The sequence below is a fragment of the Eucalyptus grandis genome, chromosome 8 (genome assembly GCF_016545825.1).
Source record: "Eucalyptus grandis isolate ANBG69807.140 chromosome 8, ASM1654582v1, whole genome shotgun sequence".
Lineage (NCBI taxonomy): Eukaryota > Viridiplantae > Streptophyta > Magnoliopsida > Myrtales > Myrtaceae > Eucalyptus > Eucalyptus grandis.
The window spans coordinates 6793026-6814107 of NC_052619.1; the positions used below are offsets into that span (position 1 = coordinate 6793026).

The 21082-nt window shown below is 37.8% G+C and overlaps 1 protein-coding gene across 1 annotated transcript; it reads left to right on the forward strand.

Annotated features, from left to right (window-relative positions):
- The first annotated feature begins 11984 nt into the window (after window positions 1–11984).
- LOC104456109 (ethylene-responsive transcription factor ERF098) lies at window positions 11985–12410 on the forward strand. The gene has a single exon (XM_018860145.1). The coding sequence runs from the start codon at window positions 11985–11987 to the stop codon at window positions 12408–12410; it is 426 nt and encodes a 141-aa protein (XP_018715690.1).
- The last annotated feature ends 8672 nt before the right edge of the window (window positions 12411–21082 follow it).

The following is a 21082-nucleotide window of genomic DNA, read 5'->3' on the forward strand; positions in this document are numbered from 1 at the left end:
TTTTTCAATATGCGCACCAAAATCGTCGTACGCTGCCCCAATGTGACCATGCTATTGCTAGCGGCCAGGGCAACTTTAGCATACCAATCGACCGGAGCACGTGCTTGAAGCTCGTGATGAGAAAACGACAGACATCGTACTGCTCACGTATTAAATTCGATGATACGGGTCGCTGTGGCTCGGCGTGTGATTCTCCAGATCGCTGCTGGGCTGTCCTCGTGAAAAATCACCGTTGGGTTGTCCTTGCCGGATCGGCCCATACGCTCCTCACGAGCGAAAAAAGAGAGTGCAGACGCTGCATTTGAACGTGAAACCGTTCTGCTTTTACGAGGATGAGAGGGCTGCGATTTCAACGAAGTAGAATGAAAGATTGCGAAGATTGCGAGGGGAGAGAGACTCACGGCGGATAATTTAAGGGTGCGAATGATGCCAATTGTGGGCACAATTTCTGATAAAAATAATTTTCTTATTTCTATTTCCTTACAAGTTTGAGAGCAAAAATTAGTGTTTGATAACGACACCAAATTTTTTACTTTCAGAACAGAAATTCATTTGATAACAATACAAAATTTATACCTCCCCAGTAGTCGACAATGGGAGGCAACCGACGACGGATAGTGGGCAACAACACGAAATAGCTAGCGGGAGGCAGCCGGCAAGAGGTGGCAAGTGACGGCAACGGCAAGTTGATAACCGGCTAGTAGCGAGAGCGAGCATTGAAAATATTCTTTACTTCTTATTTCTGTTCAAGAATTAGAAAAGAATAAACTTTTTACTTCTTATTTATGCTCAAAATATAATTTTATACTAAAAATTTATTTTGGCTAAAAATAAAATGATTATCATACACTCCCTAGATATCATTCAAAACCTATTAAAGAGTAATCATCCGAAGGCTACCAGAGAATTGTTAGCGAAGAGGTAGAGATTTGACAGTTTAAGACACTTCGACCTCAATGCGTCCTCTACTCTGCGTTGTGCCAACACTATCTCGCTCTAATTTATCTTTTACATCGACGGCAAGGGTGGCCGTTGCTAAGATCCGCAGCAGCAAGCTGTGACCGGCGAGGGTAAGTGGCCCTCCCCGCCACACAGAAGGCTGGGTCTTGCAGGCGATGGCAAGGGCCACGAGCACATGACCTTCTCTTTTTTCTGTGTGTGTGTGTGTGTGTGTACATGGGGAAAGGCCATGGACACAGTGAGCCCAATGGTCTGGTCGCTTGGTGGCGCGGCCGCCCTTGCGGCCCAGCCGTCCTTCCTTTTCCCATGGCTGTTAATTAATTCATGTTTTTAAATTTGCCAAATGTTGGCTGAACGGTGAAGTACGAGTCACACGACCAAATTCCGGCTTTTGGAAGTGCGTTTTCATTTAGTAATGGTTGATGTGACCTTTGATAATGACATTTTCATCAAATATATAAATATTAAATTGAGTTTTGATTATATCAAGATTGCAATCTTTAATAAAAGGACGGCATACTCATGTACAAAAATTTGACATTAAATATTTTTATGGAAAAACAAGTTCTAATTTTTTCCGAAATATGTAAAGATGATCTTTGTGCAAAAATTTAGATATCAATGTACATGAGTTGACTTATTAAAATCATCTAAGCATGAATAGACTTGTTTAAGTTAACATGTGAACTTGTTATTTTTAAAACACAACATGACTAGATATGTTTTAACATGTTTTAAATCAATATCTAGATGGTTCCATTATACTGAAAAATTTAAAAAATAAACAAAAGACATAGAACTTTAGAATCCCTAATTCCATAATACAATTTGGATGAATGTGAAGACATAAATCAATTCAGAATCCCTAATCACTCACATTTATCAGTAGGATTTGTGTTGAAATGTGTTAAGACAAGTTATATCACTGTTTTGACACTATACAATTAGTACAACACGACATGACACGACATGAATTGTTAGCTCTAGATCTTTGCATGACCATGTGAATATTCAATGGACCTTTATAAATATGTCATATAACATTTGAGCTTTTCCCAAATTATAATGGGTAATCAATATATGGACAATACGCACACCAAGTCGCCAGAAACGGGACCTCTCAATGACATATTGCAATTTAATTTATATAACAAGCTTGGATATATGACCATTTCCCATCGAATTTGCGCCTTATCCTTCTTGATAGATCCGTATTCTTTTTGCAGCTTTATTTGATACAGAGCCTTTTCATTTTAAATCATGGTTCCACCTTATCAATTTGAATTCTAATCTCACTGTGTTGTTTCATTCTTCCTTTGTTGAGTATGGAATGGTCACCAAAATAGTTTTTAGTCTCTTCATTCTCTAGAGAAGCGATCTTGACAAGTTTCTCCATTAATGTTGAAGTGATGATGAGGAAACATTTTTCAAAGTACCTCCATATAATTTGGAAGTCAAAACGCACAACATATGTCGAGCGTACACATGATGAACATGATCTTTTACCAATGGTGTGCTTCAAAGATCGGGTCACATTCCATAGGCTACTACCAAGATACTCTCGAAAGAAAGAAAGTATTGGGCAAAAAGTAGTATGTAAATTCATGATAATTTATATCAATCAAACTCAAAACCAATATCAGAAAAAAGATGTCTCTCTCTCCCTGAGAGCTCCTCTCTCCCATTAGGGCAGAGTTTCCCCTTCCTCTTCAATGGCATTCAGCGCAAATCGCTCCCTGCAACCACCATGATGCTGGAGTAGCTGCTCACCCTCGCTAGCCTTGAGTGCACTTCAGATCTGGTAAGCCAATTCCAGAACCCTAACCTCCTACTTCCCCAGATTCCCGTTTACAAAAACCAAAAACCCAAACACGAACAACAACTCTTTCCTCTCCACATTACGAGCTTCTCCACGGTTTCTCCTTTTCAGCTACTAGAATCGCCATATTCAGTTATTCCACCCCTATCCCCTTCCATTGTTTTAAATCCTGCAAAACCAGTTTCAACAGAGCCCCCTTCAATACCATCCCAAACCGATACTCAGCATTACCAATACCCACAAGAAGATCCAACAATATCGATTAACCCAACCCCAGCCTCTATCGAGAAACCCAGTCTGGTGTTCGGCATTTAAGATAAGTGGCCTCAGCTCTCTGTCAAGGTAGGCAAAGAAGAGTGACCCAGACTCAGACCGGTGTCGACCAAGGGTAGCGAGACAACCTGAAAATCGGCGAAATGGAAGGTGAGAATGAGAACGAATTACGATTAGCTGCTCTATGTAAAAGCTTAGGAGATCTTTGGGCTGCTAGTGATGTTGTTGAGGTCTCGACAGAAATCCCGCTTATCAAAAGGCAGGAATGTAATCTTACTCTGTTTGGCAAGCTATTTTCCAAACCTAATGTTAACTTTCTAGCCTTCACCAACACGATGAAGAAGGCATGGAAAACAGAAACAGTTGCTTGTCAACAAAAAGAGCCAGGTTTATTCTCTTTTGTTTTTCAATCTGAGGAAGAGAAAGATAGAATTCTCAAAACAGGTCCATGGTCTTTTGCAAGTAACTTTCTAGTCCTAAAACAATGCAAACCAGAGATCCCAGAGCATTGTTATGATTATTCTTGCTGTGATTTCTAGATTCAAATGGGAGGAATACCTCCAGGATGGTTTAGAGAGGATGTGGTTGCTGACTTGGTTGAGAGAGTGGGACGAGTTGTGGAAATACAGATGGAGGCAAAAGGAAATGGTCCAAACAAAGCAGGAAAGGTGAGGGTAGAATTGGGCTTGAATTTACCTTTGAAATCATGGGCTATATTGGACATAGGAACTAAGAAGTTATGGGTGGATTTTAAGTATGAACAACTCCCCCATTACTGCTACTCATGCGGGAGAATCGGTCATTATGCTACAAATTGTGAGGAAATTCCCTATGAACAGACTAAATGGGCAGAAAATAAGGCAGGAAAATACGGACCTTGGCTAAAGGCGGAAGTACGTGATCACAGCCCTTATTGAGAAACTTTCTATGGCAAAATAGAGACAAATGCTGAAGTTGAAGAAGTCATCCTTGAGATGCTTGCAATAGAAACATAAATGGAACAAGAAGTGAGAATCAACCAAGAGAAACAGGCTAACACTACTCGTAACAAGAAAAGGGCAGATTGTCACTCTTCTAACTATCTGATTGAAGGCACAATTGTGGACCAAGGAAAAAAAGACAAAGGGAAGCAGATCATGAGTATTGACCCTCCTAAAGTATATTTCAGACGGAGGACAGCATTAGCAAAAAAACCTTGAAGACCCACAAAACTAAAAAAATAGAAAAGAACAGCAGAAAATGTCATTTTACTCATTGATGATATGGAGCTGCTAGAAACACCAGTTCAGATTGTCAAGGAATGAAAGGAATGAGCTTTGGTGGCTATCCCTAATAAGCCACCGCAGACGTCATGAAGATTATAAGCTGCAACTGTCAGGGGCTGGGCAACCCCCTGATGTTCCAAGAGCTAAGAGCATTAGTTGTTCTTGAAAGGCCCACACTGATTTTCTTAATGGAAACTAAGAACAAGGAGTCGATGGTAGAGGATGTAGCAAAACGCCTAAAGTTCCCAAACAGAATCATAGAGAACCCGGAAGGCATTGCAGGAGGTTTAGCACTTATGTGGAGTGAAGATGTGGATGTTCAAGTGAAGTCCAACAACAAATCTTTCATAGATGTCAAATGCATTGATAAGACTAGTGGATGCCTTATGAGAATTACCTTTATCTATGCTCCTACCAACAATGGGGAGAGGATACTCTTATGGCACAAAGTAAGGCAAATTCACACACAGAACCTACTTCCATGGATTTGTATAGGGGATTTTAATGAAATTTTATACGCATGGGAGAAGGTAGGAAAAAGGGCAGCAGATTATAACCGCATGGTAGCATTTCGTGACCTTTTGAATGATTGTGCCCTAATGGATATCGAAAGCAAAGGCTATGCCTATACTTGGGCAAACAATAGAGCAAGGGAGGATTTGGTTTAAAAAAAAATACTAGACTGAGCCATATGTACCATGGACTGGCGGGTGACCTTTCCAAATGCGAAAGTGCAAGCTCTCCCAGCTGTAGGTTCAGATCACAACCCACTTCTACTAGTGCTGCACCCAGAAAGTCAGAAACGGAAAAAAGAATTCAGGTTTGAAACTTATTGAATGGAAGAAGCAGAATGTAAGGAGCTTATAGAGAGAACATGGGATAGCAATCTCTTCAATGAAAGCGGTTTTTCAAACAAAGTGCAAGAAGTCTCGAAAGAACTAGCAAAATAGAGCAAGACAAAATTCACAAATGCAGCCATCCGCATACGAGAGCTAAAGAGAAGATTAACAGAGCTCACTAATAGGCATCCAGAAAATTACAGCAAAGAGGAATATCAGCATATTGTCGATTAAATGGAAGTTTTATGGAAACAGGAGGAAAAGTATTGGGGGCTTCGGGCGCCCATCGATTGGCTTAAATGGGGAGACAAAAACATAAAGTACTTTCACGCCACAATAGTGCAAAGAAGACAACAAAATAGAATCACAATGCTGAAGATAAATGATGACACATGGTGTAGGGAGCCAAATATGCTTAAGCAACACATAAGAGATTTTTATCAAACACTTTATGAAACCGTGGGAAGGAGGAATTTCCAGCCAGTCCTAAATCAATGCCCCAATCCAGTCAATGAAGAAATGAACACACATCTAATGGAAGCTGTAACAATTGAGAAGTAGAAAAGGCAGTTTTCCAATTGGGAGGTACTCAAGCAGGGAGTTTTTCTGCTAGTACGGAGCTTCTTCGAGACAAATACTATTGATCCCACCCTAAACCAAACCCATATTTCTCTAATACCGAATCTCAAAAATCTAGAAAGTATAAATCAGTATAGACCTATTAGCCTATGTAATTTCAGCTATAAAATCATAGCTAAAGTGCAGGCAAATAGGCTGAAGAGATGGCTCCCAGAAATTATTACTCTTGAACAAAGCACCTTTATGCAAGGGAGGCAAATACAAGACAATATTTTAATAGTTCAGGAAGTTATTCATTAGCTCAGAATTAAGAAAAGAAAAAAAGAAGTTTCAAGCCATTCTGAACTTAAACATGCAAAAAGCGTATGACAGGGTGGAGTGGGATTTTCTGAGTGAATGTTTGCTGAAACTAGGCTTTGATTCAAGGTGGGTAGGGATGATAATGCAGTGCGTCTCAATAGTCACCTTTAGTGTGAAAGTAAATGGGGAGCCTATGAACTATTTTACACCATTTAGGGGATTAAGGCAAGGTGATCCTCTCTCACCTTACCTGTTTATACTAGTTTCGAATGTTTTATCATGGTTGATGCACAAGGCAATGGCAGACGAGAGCTTAAAAGGCATAACATTAAATTCGCATTGCCTTACCCTATCACATCTTCTCTTTGCCGATGATTCTATATTCTTCTTGGATGGAACTATCTCAGAATGCCAAAATCTAGCAGCTGTCCTCAATTAGTATTGTTATGCTACGGGCCAAGCAATCAACCTCAACAAATCCGAAGTGAGTTTCAGCAGCGGCTGTCCTTTGAATCTGAAAATGAATATGGCACATGAACTCAGAGTCCCGATTATGGACAAAACAGGGAAGTATCTTGGCATTCCAATGGACTGGGGCCGCTAAAAAAAAGAGGTGTTTGATTGGATCTTAGCTAGAGTAGACATGAAAATGGAGGGTTGGAAAGAGAAACTTCTGTCTAAAGTAGGTAAAGAAACGCTAATCAAAAGTGTTGTATAAGCCCTTCCTCAATATGCCATGTCGATCTTCAAATTACCTGTTTCCATATGTAAAGAAATTGAAAGAAGAATCTCCTCTTTTTGGTGGAAGAAAAATGATACAAGCAATGGGCTGCACTAGAAGAAATGGAAAGTATTGAAAATGAGGAAGGATGAAGGGGGTTAGGGTTTAGAGATTTAATAAACTTTAACAATGCAATGCTGGGAAAACAAGCTTGGAGGTTATCTCAATGCCCTACAACCTTATGGAGCAGAATTTTCAAAGGAGTTTATTTTCCAAATGGAGATATGTGGAAAGCAAGCAAAGGGCAGCGCCCATCATGGGGTTGGCAAAGCATTATGGTGGGGAGAGAAGCTATTGAAAATGAGGTTCAATGGAGGGTAGGTGATGGCAAGCAAATTAAGATACGAGAGGATAAATGGCTGGAATTTGGAGTGATAGGTGGCTCGGCAAATAAAGACGATCCCATAATGGTGGCTGAACTTATAAATGATGAAAACAGGGGATGGAAAGAAATTGAGGTTCTGAACCTATTTGAAGACAAAGTAACAAATGAAATTCTCTCTCTCCCATTAAGCCCAAACGAGAAGGAAGACACCCTAGTGTGGAAGGGTAACCGAACGGGGAAATATACGGTTAAAAGTGGATCTAACAAAGCATGTGCACAAGCAACAAAAGCAGAACGGCACAGAGCAGCAACATCATTTCAGCCTCCTCGAACATTATGGACAAAGATATAGAGTCTAGCTATCCCCCCTAAGATGCGCATCTTTATATGGAGTATTTGCCAAAATGCAATCCCGACAAGGGAGAATCTCTACAAACGGAAGGTGTTACTTGACCCAATTTGCTCGCTCTGCAACACACGTCCAGAGACTACTGAACATTTGTTCCTCCTCTGCAAATGGACAAAGAACATATGGATAGATCCACGGATCAATCTTATTTGCAAATCTAACTTCATAACCTAGTTTGACAAATGGCTATTGGAAAGTTTTGCAGGTAACTGAGCCCTACCTGAGAGAGAGCTGGTGGCAATGGTGCTGTGGTTTGTTTGAAAAGCTCGAAATAACTCCATCTTCAGAGCACAACAACTGAATCCGAACACCATCGTGGACCTAGCGCAAGCATATCTTTAGAATTTCAACAGATGGCAGCTCAAAACAGAGGATGGAAAACCCATAGACTAGGACTTCCACAAACCAGGACTTACAGAGAAAATGGAGACCGCCAGAGGAAGGGAGGCTGAAACTTAACGTTGACGGCTCCTTGGTAAATGGCGAATCGGTAGGCTCGGTTGCTAGCATCTTGCGGGATCGAGCGAGGCATTTCATCGACGGCTTCGCAAAACAGGTACAAGCCTCCTCCCCTGTTCAAATCGAAACCTTAGCCATCTTGCACAGGTTGGAGTTTCTGAAGTCCAGAAAGCAAATGCACGTGGGAGAAGAAGTGTTCGCTCAAGTACAGCAGGAAGAAGTGGTTTGTGAAACAGATTGTTTTACTGCACAAGAAAGCATAGCGGGGCGGGCCGCACCTCCATGGAATGTGAAGCCCATAGTGGAACAATGCAAAAGCCTTCTTCTCAAGTCCAAATTGACGACGCTCGCCTACTGCACGCGGGACGCAAACAACGTAGTAGATTTGATTGCGAAGCTTCATAGAACCCAATCCCTCCCTCAACACTGGCGATATGCCCCTCCTTTTGTCCTCTCAGAAATTTTATGTGCTGAATACTACCCATTGACGTTTTGTAATTATCGTATTTCATGAATGCAATAAATAGCTTTTCCGACCAAAAAAAAAAACTCAAAAGTTTATCATTTGTTCATCTTTGCTGGGCTATAAACTACAAGCGTGATAAAATTAATTAAATAAAATTTTAAAGAAGATAATTGCATATCTAGGTGTATTTGTTTCATTGAAAATCCCATGATAACGAGGGTCGTCTTCGCTAACAGCTGTGAATGGCAGCCTCCCTAAGGGTGAAGGTTGCCTTGCCCAAGAGAGGCCGTCCCTTGCCTGTGGTCGGCAAGAGTAGCCCTCATTGAATCAGGTGAGGGTGACCTTGGTCTAGCCCTCTGTAGGTATCGCCATTGGCCAACCGACCACCGGTGAAGAAAGAAGAAGAACTAAAAAAAAGGAAAGAAAAAAGAGAAAATGACGAAAATGTCATTGACCGCTAGAAAGTCAAGCCTTTATTTGAAATAAATATAACCACTTCGAGCATTTATTTAAAACAATATCCACTTTAGGCTCTTATTTGAGAAAATAATGACACTTTAGATTTTTATTTGAAACAATGTCTACTTTGGATCCTTATTTGAGAAAATGAGGGCACTTGAGACCCTTTTTTGGAATTTTCCCTTTGAACTATATGGGTTTATATTGCATGTTACAAATTTAGGAAACATTTTTATTTTAAGAAATACTAAAAAAATAAATTAAATGTTAGTATAGATTTGTATTCGTGTTAGTTTCCTAATTTAGAATTGCATGTAGTAATTTAAGAAATTTCCTAATTTAGAATAGCATTTAATCTATTTACTAATTTAAATTAAGCAATCACAAGTTTAGTGATTTCCTATTTTTTACTTTAAAAAGAAAGCCATAAAGAAAATACTACATGACAAGCATATCATGTAGAATTAGTTGCATCGTTGCCATGTTATCACATGCCATGTCAAAATATTTGTATCATGATATCCATGTCATAATTTCAATTTCATTTAGTTATTACACATTTAGAATCATATAAATTAAATTGCATATCATGCTAGATTAGTTTATAATATTTGCCGGTCATTAAAATTAGGTCATGGCACATGTCATTAGTTCGATAATTTATTCATGTTAAATTTAGATTAAATTGCATATAAGTCACATTGTGTTTTGATATAATTTTCATGTCATTTAGAATCAATGCATGTTAGATTAGAATTCATATAGTTAACATTTAAATTAAGTCATAGTCATGTTAAACAAGAAAAACCCCAAAAAAAAAAAAAATGAATGACGTTGCATTTAGAAATAATGTTTAAGACATGCATGCATTTTCTAGTTAATATCTTGCTGAACATTTGATGCACTGTAATTTATGGGCTTTTTCTTGCTTGAGATGCTTATGTTCTTGCCCTATGTCTAGCAATTTATTTACTGCTTTGATTATTGATTGTTAAATTGTTGTATACACACCCACATGATCATCTCTTGCATGTTAGTGGGTTAAGTTAAAATTAACAAAGATTGCTTGCAAAATATTTTTGAAATAAAGAGAAAATGTACCAAAATGACATTTCATTTATCTAGCGTCATCAAGTCTTTGGATCCATGAATCTATTGTGCATAGAATTAAAGTGCTTTTCCACACTAGACTTAGGTGTCCAATCAATCTATTAACAATTGATTAATGGCTACTCCTGAATAAACCAATTTGCATATTAAATTAATTTGGTGTGTTTATTTCATGGAAACTCAAGATTTGATAAATATTTTTTGAAAAATGATCTCTTGCATTGCTTACAAAAATGAATTAATGTAAAATATTTCCTTCACCTATGAAAATAATTACATAAAATTGTTGTCAATAATAAAAACATCTTCTATTATCTAATTTTTCTAAGCAACAACTAATCATTTTTAAGAAAATATTTTCCAAATTTTGAGTTTTACGTGAAATAAATTTATTTCAAATTAAAATAAAAAAAAGTTGTAATCGGTATGAAATTGGGAGAGTTCGTGCTAAATTTTTGGGCTAAGTAATCCATTAGCTTTCTTTTTGGTGGATTACTTATTGGAAGGTTACAACGACAGTTTTCTTTTAAACAAACAGACCCTTAGTTTTAAGATGATATCAAAGTTAGATGTCTCAAGCTCAATTCCTTATAATCACTTTTCAACTTTTTTTGGTTATTACTCTCATTATCCATAAATATGTCAAGAGTAGCTGTGTTAAGAGGTATCAATGATTAGGGACAAAAGCATAAAGTCTTAAACTTGTCACAAAAATACAATCAATTGAAAGTTTTCTTACTTTATTACACCTTGAAGCAATTTAATGTTGAAGCTAATTAAATTTTCTGGTAAGACTTGTGAACTCCTTTGTGAGATTGGGAAATTATTTCATAAAGAATAATATGGCTAAACATTGTGTCAATTATTTGGTGTAATTGGAAGTTGGAAAACACTAAGGGTATTTGAAGGACTCGAGCGAGGTTGTAATCTTTATTATATCGCTTTTTTGCCGCTTTCTCTGTGGATATATGCCAAGTCGACCGAACCATGTAAAATCCGATATCTGATTTATTTCTTTATTTTATCTATTTTATTATTCGATCGTTTACTTATGCAATAGTTCTAATCAATTACACACCCTCTTTTCTTTACTTCTTCGGTAACATCCTTATAGCAGGGGTTAGGCGCAAGGCACATCCTAGGTTCTCCAACCACCAAATCAACTTGCTAACATTCCATCTAGGTAGCTAGAGGTGATCATGAGCAAATAGGCTCGCCTATGCCTTAAAAGCCCGAAAGGCAAACATAGGAGGTTGGGCAAGGGCCTTTCTTGGAAAAAGACCCGTCCTCTTGGCAGGGAATAATCTTAAATATATCTATAGAGAACAATTTCCGAATCACGTGTCAAATTCTCTTTCAATGAATATAGATGATTCAAGTGATCTAGATCGAGTTGGACCAATGTGGGTAATTTGAATCCAACTCCATAGCTAACGAGGACAAAATGTGGAAACATGAAGAAGACAAAAGATAGGAAGTGCTAGAAGTCGACCACGTTGTCATTCAAACAGAAACACAAATAGCGGTCAACAGTAATTCAACAAGCAGCCACAAACAACGTTGAATTCACAGAAGAGATGGTCCCGAAGAGTCTGATTTCCCACCTGTATGAAGTTTCCGAGAAGCAGATCATCACATGTGAATATGGACTTAGTCCGGGAACGTTGAAAGCACTAATGGTCAATCCACGTTTCAGAGAACATCAACGTCATCTTTGACAATAGCTTAAATTACAGAACTCTGCCACTCATCATGTATATTATTACCTACCGGGCTAGCATAGCGCGGCACGCCTTGAAACTCCTCCACAAAAAGCAAATCCAACGAAAGAAAAGAAGAAGGCCAATAATTCAAACTTCAGCTTGCTCGTTCCTTTTCTTTTTCTTTTTTCTTTTTTATTCTGTTGCTGTTCGAAAGGACAAGAAAAAAAGGGCAATCGCATGGAGAACCCTGAAAAGGCGAAGGAAGATGAAGAAAAAGGAGGATCGGTTCGCTATCGAGGAGTGAGGCGGCGGCCGTGGGGGAAGTTCGCGGCCGAAATTCGAGATCCGTCGAGGCATGGAGCTCGAGTGTGGCTTGGGACGTACGATTCCGCGGAAGAAGCTGCTAGGGCTTACGACCGCGCCGCGATACGGTTGAGGGGTAATCAAGCTATTATTAACTTTCCCAGTGAGGATTACTCTGAATACGAGCAATCTGCGCATCCTCCTGAACAATCATTGTCCTCCTCTGGGGATTACGGGGAGAGTTCTCGTCGCGAGATAAGTAGATCTAGTCAGAAAGCTAAAGAAGTTTTCGAGTTCGAGTGCTTGGATGACAAGGTTCTTGAGGATCTCCTCGAACAAGAAGAGGGGAAAAACAAGTGAATGGTACTCTCTCTCTCTCTCTCTCTCTCTCTCTCTCTCCTGATGATCATTGCCAGTAATGGTCATACCGCTACTGGCCATACTAGTAAGTGATGATGGAGTCTGTGTGAGTCTTGGATCCATGAACTCGTAATTTGATTCTGGTTGGAGCTTTTAGGCATTTAATTAAGCCAATTCAATTTCTGACTTCACTTTGGGTGATTAGGGTTTTTGTGGTGACTGCCAATTACTGAGGAAAAAAATGCAAAAATGACGGTAATAGCAACCAATCGATCCAAATTATTCCAAACTGTTGAGCGTGAGGTTAAAGCATATTACGACACTTCGAATTTGTGGAACCAACAAAAAGAAAAGGAATGCCCTAGTCTAAAAGCCACTTGGAAAAGTCTTTTGGTGCACCGATAGATACACTCTTAATGAGCTTCTTTGATATTAGAGCATGAAACTCGGAAGATTTCATTGCATCGCTTAAATTAAATTTCGCAAAGACATTTTGTTATAAAAGACATGGTTTTGTGGGAGTTTTTAGCCGGTTCTTGAGACGAAAAGGAAAAATTCTTTAGCTGTAGGTTTGTTACATTAATGTATTTCCACTTTGAAAGAGATCCCTTGTGCCAATCCAAATTAATGGAGAAAGAGGAGCTCAATACACATATTCTGATTACACCAAAAGGTCTTAGGCACAACTGGAGACGAGAGTAGTGTAGTTTGTTCTTGGTGTTTGATTGCAGCAATTTTCCAGCTGGGGATAGCAATACTGGTGTTAGACGCAAATCGAATAGTATCAGAATCTTTGATTTGAGTAATTTAGATGGATCGACCAAATGCCGGCTTTGTCACCTTTGAATGCAGCTGAGAGCTAATATCAAACCCCTATAGTGTAGGGGTTAAAAAAGCTAATAGAGAGAGGAAACATTAATTCATCCCCAGCTACATTAATCACCAATATATATATACCTTAGTATAAAATATGTCATAATGAAACATATAGAGATCCAGTGCTCACTAGATGTTAAGAAGGTTTACATGAATCTGCTAAAGATTAATGGATAAATTTTATGGCGGCGATTTTTTTCTTGATGATATTGAGGCAGATTGAATCATAAAATGAGTGAAAATTGTACCCTCTAGCTGGTGCAAGAGTGGTAGGGTTTCAGAGTGAACCGTTTCCACGTTTACCTGTCCAATATGGCCTTTAAATCTACAGCATTGTCACTTTAGTGATTAGAATGGTTTTCTTCCAAAAGCGAAGACTAGTGCTCTTCCAAAAGTGGATTTGATCTCGTTGATGCAGTACACATAAAGAATTCTCAGGTGATTCGGGTGGGTATGAGCCCGAAGCATGTGAGCCATCAATGTTTATAGGTGAAACTCACATGTTTTGTGGTTATGATGTGTGTGCACTCGCGCACAGACGCGATACATCTAAGGAAGTCTAGGCATTCTCACTCTTAGGGACAACATAGTTTGTACAGAAAGCTATTGATAGATCATTTTGACATAAGGTAGTACTTTTGTGGATGCGCCTTCAGCTACCTTGGATAACGCCTGAGGCAAGCGACCTCCACGAGCTGAGTCGCTGGTGGTGTTCTACACACAGACATATAGAGAGCGAGGGAGAGGAAGGCAAGGGGTACATCAGTAAATTTGTGATAAAATGGGTTATTTGGCTATATCTTGACCTTCATTTCCCGACTCTACATTTATGCTTTTTCTTTTAACCGTGAGGGACATCCGCGTCGTTCTGACTTACACTGATTGTGGCAGATATACTTCTCATGGAATGCTAGGAGGGCCCCCGCCGTTACCTCCGGTGAAATTCAAGATGCCCGAAGGATTCGCAGCCACGCCAAACGGGTGGGATTGAAGTAGCACCATCAACTGCACACACCCCATGGGACCTAAATCTTGACTTTTTCACTCTAGAATCTAGCAACAAACCTATCCTCTAAAGCTTGTTCCAGCTTCTTTTAAGAGAAAAAGGCATTCCAAATGTGATTCCTGGTGTTGGTTGAATGTAAAATAGTTGAAATCCTAAAGTTATCCTCATAAATTAGTCAGTTTATGCGGGAAACTCTAGTGAATTTTTCAATAAGATTAACTTGTTTAAATGTTTTCTTGTATTGCGTGAGGTAAATAGTAATTTTTCATAATTTGTCCCTAGTAAATAGCATTACTCTTCAGGTTGAGGCATATAAACGCTCCAACTGTTTCCCCTTCTTGAACCTACATTTCAACGTGAAGTGACTAACCTAAGTTACATATTCACCTAAATATCCGAATAAACGATGACACCAGGAATCAAGTGAGTAATCTAGCAGATTAAAAGCTAATAGAGATCGGCATAATACTAATTGAGATATTCTCAGCACGCACATTCATTGTCCTCCTACATGTGATCACAAATTTGCGACCATACACGAGAAATATTCAACTACAAGCTCCAAAATCATATACTACAAGCATTAAACAACTCTTAATGAGAGTAGTATGTCGTAGATTTGCCCTTAAGACCATGCATTTCGACCGCTTTCGATGTTGAAATTTGCTTTGTTTCCAGATACCAAATCTTACAATTCCTACTTTCCGAGATAATATATTTTCGAGTGCCAAGAAAGAACACTCATACCAAAGCAAAAACAGGCTACAAAGCAGGCATTTCGGGTGTATCATTAGTTCAAAATATAGCATTAGTAAGAGATATTCAAAGTAGACAAATTAGGTTGAGATTCAAAGAATAATTCAAGGCTTTTAATAATCGGTGAAGGATCTTGATATCAACTGCCGTAATGATATTTTCTTCTGAGAGCTGCTACTTTTCATCCGAGACGAACAAGTGTAATTTGACTACCTCTTTGGGCATTCCCTAGAAATTTCTTTCTGGCCTAAAACTATTAGAGCAGCCTCCGTGAAGAAGGGCAATCACCAAGAGCAATTATCTCAAACAAAGAAAAAACGATTCTAGAATAAGTGGACAAATCAAACAAAGAAAAAAAGTTTCTAGAATAAGTGGACAAAACAAAGTAATACTCATCGTACTAAAATGGTCCACGTAGTCGGTTTTTTTTTATAAGAAAAAATTATATAATAGACTATAATTGTACTTCTGTGTTCACATTCACTCCAATATTTTTCTTAGATCTTATAGCTCGCGCCTTTTGACTAATGTATAAACACGGATACATAAACCAATATACAAACATTTTTTTTGTAATATTTGCAAAAAAAAACATAGAAAAAAAAACAGAGCCTTGAATAAAGAATGGATTGCGTTCAAGCACCCAAAAAAAAATGAAAAAAGAAAATATATTCAAAGCACAAAACACTAGTGAAGCCCTCTCCTGTGTAATCATGGCCAACCCAACGTTGCAACGACAAGAACATAGAACAGTCATTTCATTCCATGCTATTTTTCCCTTCGTTTTCAAGAAGTTCCTCTAACAAATTATCGTCCAAGCACTCAAATTCCACCACCCGCTTATCACGGCCTCGCGTGCCGCCTCGCGTCTTCAGCGACGAAAAAGCAGAAGACGACAGGGACAGCGACGGCAAAGAACTACCTGCCTTACATCCTACAGGGAATTCATTAGGGAAATTGAGGATAGCAGTGTGACCTCTCATGGCGTACGCGGCACGGTCATAGGCCTGAGCCGCATCCTTGGCCGTGCCGAAAGTCCCGAGCCAGACGCGAGCACCGCGCCTTGTGGAGTCACGGATCTCTGCCGCGTATTTGCCCCACGGCCGCCTCCGGACGCCTCTGTATCGCACTCGAGGCACCCCATCTCCTCCTCCTCCTCCTCCTCCTCCTCCTCCTCCTCCCCGTCCTTCTTCGTGTTCGATCTTTCTTCTTGGGTTCTCGCGTTCCATGCGGTTTCTTCCTGCATGGCCGCGTGGGAAGAAGCACGCTTTTATAATCCGTCTTTCATTCCATATTCTGGATTCCCGATCGAATTGCTAACTCGCGGGAACGACAGCGATCGTTGAAACTTATGACTTGATGCACAAGCAATCGGACCGGTAAAACACACGAGGGTGGCTGGAACAGTCGAACACGTGCTTAGAAAGAGGTTAATAAGAGCCGTCGACGGCCCCTTTTTACCCCCGAAACGTGGCTGCGCGCGGTCAAGCCGACGGCTCTTTGAAGACCCTCCTTTTGTATCTCTTCCAAATTTTCCCTTAATATCTGTAAAAGCGTTTGGACTTTTCAGTAGCATGTTTCTATTAATAATGCCATGGAGATGAGGACGATTAATCCCGATCTTCTCTCTTTTGTTCTTGCTAATATCATCCCTCTCTTTTCTGACCAAAAGAGAAAGAGAACAATTAGAACGTACAGTTTGTAAAATGATTTACTTGAAAATATAGATGTTCTTGTTTATTTCGCAGTCTTTATTTCACTCAGGCAAACCCACTTTTTTTTAGAATAAAAGTACCCCAAAAAAAAAAAGTACCTGACCTGGTGACTTTATAATAGAAGCCACTAAATAAAATAGCACTGAAAATTTTACTGACTTTGCATATGCTAAAACAATAATATTGAATAGGAACATAAGATTTGATAAATAGTGGAGTCATTAAGTTTAAAAGATCATAATTTGTTTACTATCACAGCTTTTTATCTCTTATATCTTAGAGTTAATATCACGGAAAAGTCTAAACTGATACATTTGTAACAAATTTATCATTTATTAATTTCTATTAAATTTTAACATCAAATTGTTAAGTTAGATGACACGTGGCAGTTGACAAATGTACCAATTTGGGGTTTTATCCTATGTTTGTCACAAATATACCAATTTATGATTTTTTTGTGGTATTAATATAATTTAATAAAAACTAATGAAAAGTTAATTTATCACAAATATATTAGTTTCGGGATTTTTGGTAATCAAACAAATTAGTTTATGGTAAATTTGCCACAAACGTTGCGATTCAAGATTTTTTGTGGTAAAAAAATTAGTTTAAAATAAAATTATCACAAATATACTAGTTTCCTGTGGTATTAACCCTATATATATAGACACACACATAGAATTTGAGTAATTATTAACATAAGAGACCTTAATGTATACTAAGTAATTAAGCATTGATTTGGATCTAGCAAATTATGTGTTCAAATCAAAGTGCCACTCTCTCTCTCTCTCTGCACGGCCTCACCGTGATGGTGGATCATTATTTAATCATCTCTCTTTCTCTCGTGCACGGCCTCATCGTGATGGTGGATCATAATTTAATCAAATGAGACCCGTGATGAGATAGGAATACTAATTCCACTGAAATGAGAATCAAGCCAAACTTAAGGAATGACCATTCCTTGGGTTAAGGCAAAAGCCATCAAGAACCTTAAAGTATGTTTATCGTGACAAATTTATCCTAACTTTTTTTTCTATGATATAACGCAGATATATAGATATTTAAAACATTTATCCCTCGTCAAACTTCTATAAATGTGAACCATTAAAAATCTACTTACATAGATATTAGGAAGTAAACAGCTGTGACATGATGCCCATATAACTTAAGTAAAAAAAAAAAAAAAAAATATATATATATATATATATATATATATATATATATATATTATTTTAACTAAAAGCTCATCCAAAGAACCTTGTCAAAAAGTAAAAGGAGCGATCGATGGCCTCGTTCTCTCCGTCGGGTGCAATGTACCCGGAAAGATGGCTGTGGGTGGTCAAGGCGACGGCTGTTTGAAGACCCTGCTTTGAATTTCTTCCAATGCATCCCTTCAATTCTGCAAGATCATTTGGACTTTTCAGCCTCATGTCTCGATTAATGATGCCATGGAGATTAGGACGATTAATCCCTATTTTGTCTCTCTTATGTTCTTGCTGATATCATCCCTCCCAAAGTGAAACAATTTTCTGATAAAAAAAAGTGAACAATCAGAGCATATAAATAATTTGAAAATTATTTTCCTAAAGATATAGATGTTCTTGCTTATTTCACGGCCTTCATTTCACTCAAGCAAACCCACTTTGTTTAGAATAAAAGTACAAGAAAATACCTGACCTGGTGACTTTACAAAAGAAGCCACTAAATAAAATAGCACTGAAAATTCTATTTATGCGAAAATGCAGATTACTGAATTTACATATACTAAAACAATCATATTGAATAGGAATATAAGAATCGATAAATGGTGGGGTTATTAAGTTTAAATGTCACAACTTTTTATCTCTTATATCTTAGGTTAAATATCACAAAAAACCCTAAACTGATACATATGACAAATTTACCATCCGTTAGTTTCATATAAATTTCACTACTAAATTACTAAGTTGGATTACACACGATAATTGACAGGATTATCAATTTAGAGTTTTGTACTCCATTTGTCATAAGTGTACCAATTTGTGATTTTTTTTGTAGTATTAATACAATTTAATGTAGATTAACGAATGGTAAATCTATCACAATGTACCAATGTTTAGATTATTGATGGTCAAAAAATTAGCTTAAGGTAAAATTGTCATAAATACTGGCTCAGGGCTATTTGTGGTCAAAAATTAGTTTAAGATAAATTTATTACAAGTTTATCAGTTTTGAGTTTTTCATGGTATTAACCATATATCTTAATTTATATAGAACTCAAATAATTATTAACATAAGAGACTTTAATGTTAACTAAGTAATTAAGCATTTGATTTGGACCAAGCAAATCATGTGTTCAAATCAAAGTGCCTTCCATTTATATTAACCAAATTTTATTGCTAAGTTTACTCTCTCTCTCTCTCTCTCTCTCTCTCTCTCTCTCTCTCTCTCTCATCGTGATGATGGATCATTATTTAATCAAATGAAACACATCATGAGAAAGGAATGCCAATTCCACTGAAATGAAAATCAAGCCAAACTTAAGCAATGACCATTCCTTGGGTCTGTCCATAACCCAAAAGAATAAAGAGCAAAAGCTACCAAGAACCCTAACTTATATCAATTAAGACGCATTTATCTTAATTTTTTTTCTATGACATCAAAATTCACAAATCTATGTCTGTATGATACATATGTCCTTCATTGAAAGTCTATCAATGAGAATCATTAAAAATCTATCTAAATAAAAGTCAAAAAGTAAATACTTATGAAATGGCACTCATGTGACTTAAATAAAATAAAAACGATGTTATTTTGTTAAAAGTTCATCTAATGTAACATTGACGAAGGTGAAAGGAGCTGCCGGGCTCGTTTGTCGCTTACGTGTGCAATCTACCCGGAAAGGTGGCTGTGGGTGGTCAAGGCGACGGCTATTGAAGACAAGACCCTCCTTTGAATTTCTTCCAATTCGTCCCCTCAATTCTGTACAATCGTTTGGACTTCTCAGCAGCCTGCCTCCATTAATGATGCCATGGAAATTAGGGCCATATCATCTGATTCGTGTCTCTCTTTTCTTCTTGAGTATATCATCCCTCCCAAAGTGAAAAAAAAAAAAAAAAAAAAAAACTTCTTGACCCAAAAAAAAAGAAAGTGAACCATTAGACCATGTAAAAAATTTATAAAATATTTTCCTAAAAATATGAATATTCTTGCTTATTTCACAGCCTTTGTTTCACTCGGGCAAACCCACTATATTCAGAATAAAAGTACAAAACAAACACTGACTTGGTGACTTTATAAAAGAAGACACTAAATAAAATAGCACTGAAAATTTTATTTAGTGCCAAAAGCAGATTATTACACTGAATCTGTATATACTAAAACAATTATATTGAATAGGAATATAAGAACTGATAAATAACGGAGTCATTAACTTTAGAAGATTATAATACATTTCATCTCTTATATCTTAATTTGTGTAGAACTTGAGTAGTTTTTAACGAAAGAGCCCTTAATGTTAACTAAGTGATTAAGCATTTGATTTGAATCTAGCAGATACCGTGTTCAAATCCTAGTGACATCCCACTTAGATTAAGAAAATCCTATTATTAATTTTACTTCTCTCTCTCTATATCCAGCCGTCGTGGTCATTTCTGCACGGGCTCATCGTGTTGATGGATCATTACTTAATCAAATGAGACATATCATAAGATAGGAATGCTAAGTCCACTAAAATGAAAATCAAGCCAAATTTAAGGAATGACCATTCCTTAGATCTATCCATAAAACCCAAAAGAATAAATGCAAAAACGTAGTCAAGAAATTTCACAACAATAATACAATCACAACTACTAATCACATAGTTAGTAAACGATTGTTTGCAGTTACTGTGACTTTTATAACATATTTTGTCAAGTACATTATTTCATTACTAATTTGTAATGAAATTGTACTAGAATAAAGTAAATCTGAAAATTTTATGGACCATTACAATAAACTTAGGGTCACGCTTTTCCACTCCTTATTTGGTTTATACACTCCCTTCCACAAGTGTTTTTAACCATCATTTAGCAAGTTTCCATTAAACTATACCAAAGAAAAAAATGTGTTTCCCTCTTTTTGTTTGGTTTCCTTTTTCTTTCATGGTGGGTCCCACTTTACTTATCCTTTCTTCACTGTTAAAGCTTTTCTCATTAATGCTTAGAAAGAGGTAGAAAGGAGCCGACGACGGCCTCTTTTTTGGGTCGCTGTCAGGTGCAATGCACCCTGAAGGGTGGCTGTATGCGGTCAACGCGACGGCTCTTTGACGACCCTCCTTCGAATACCTTTCGATTTTTCCC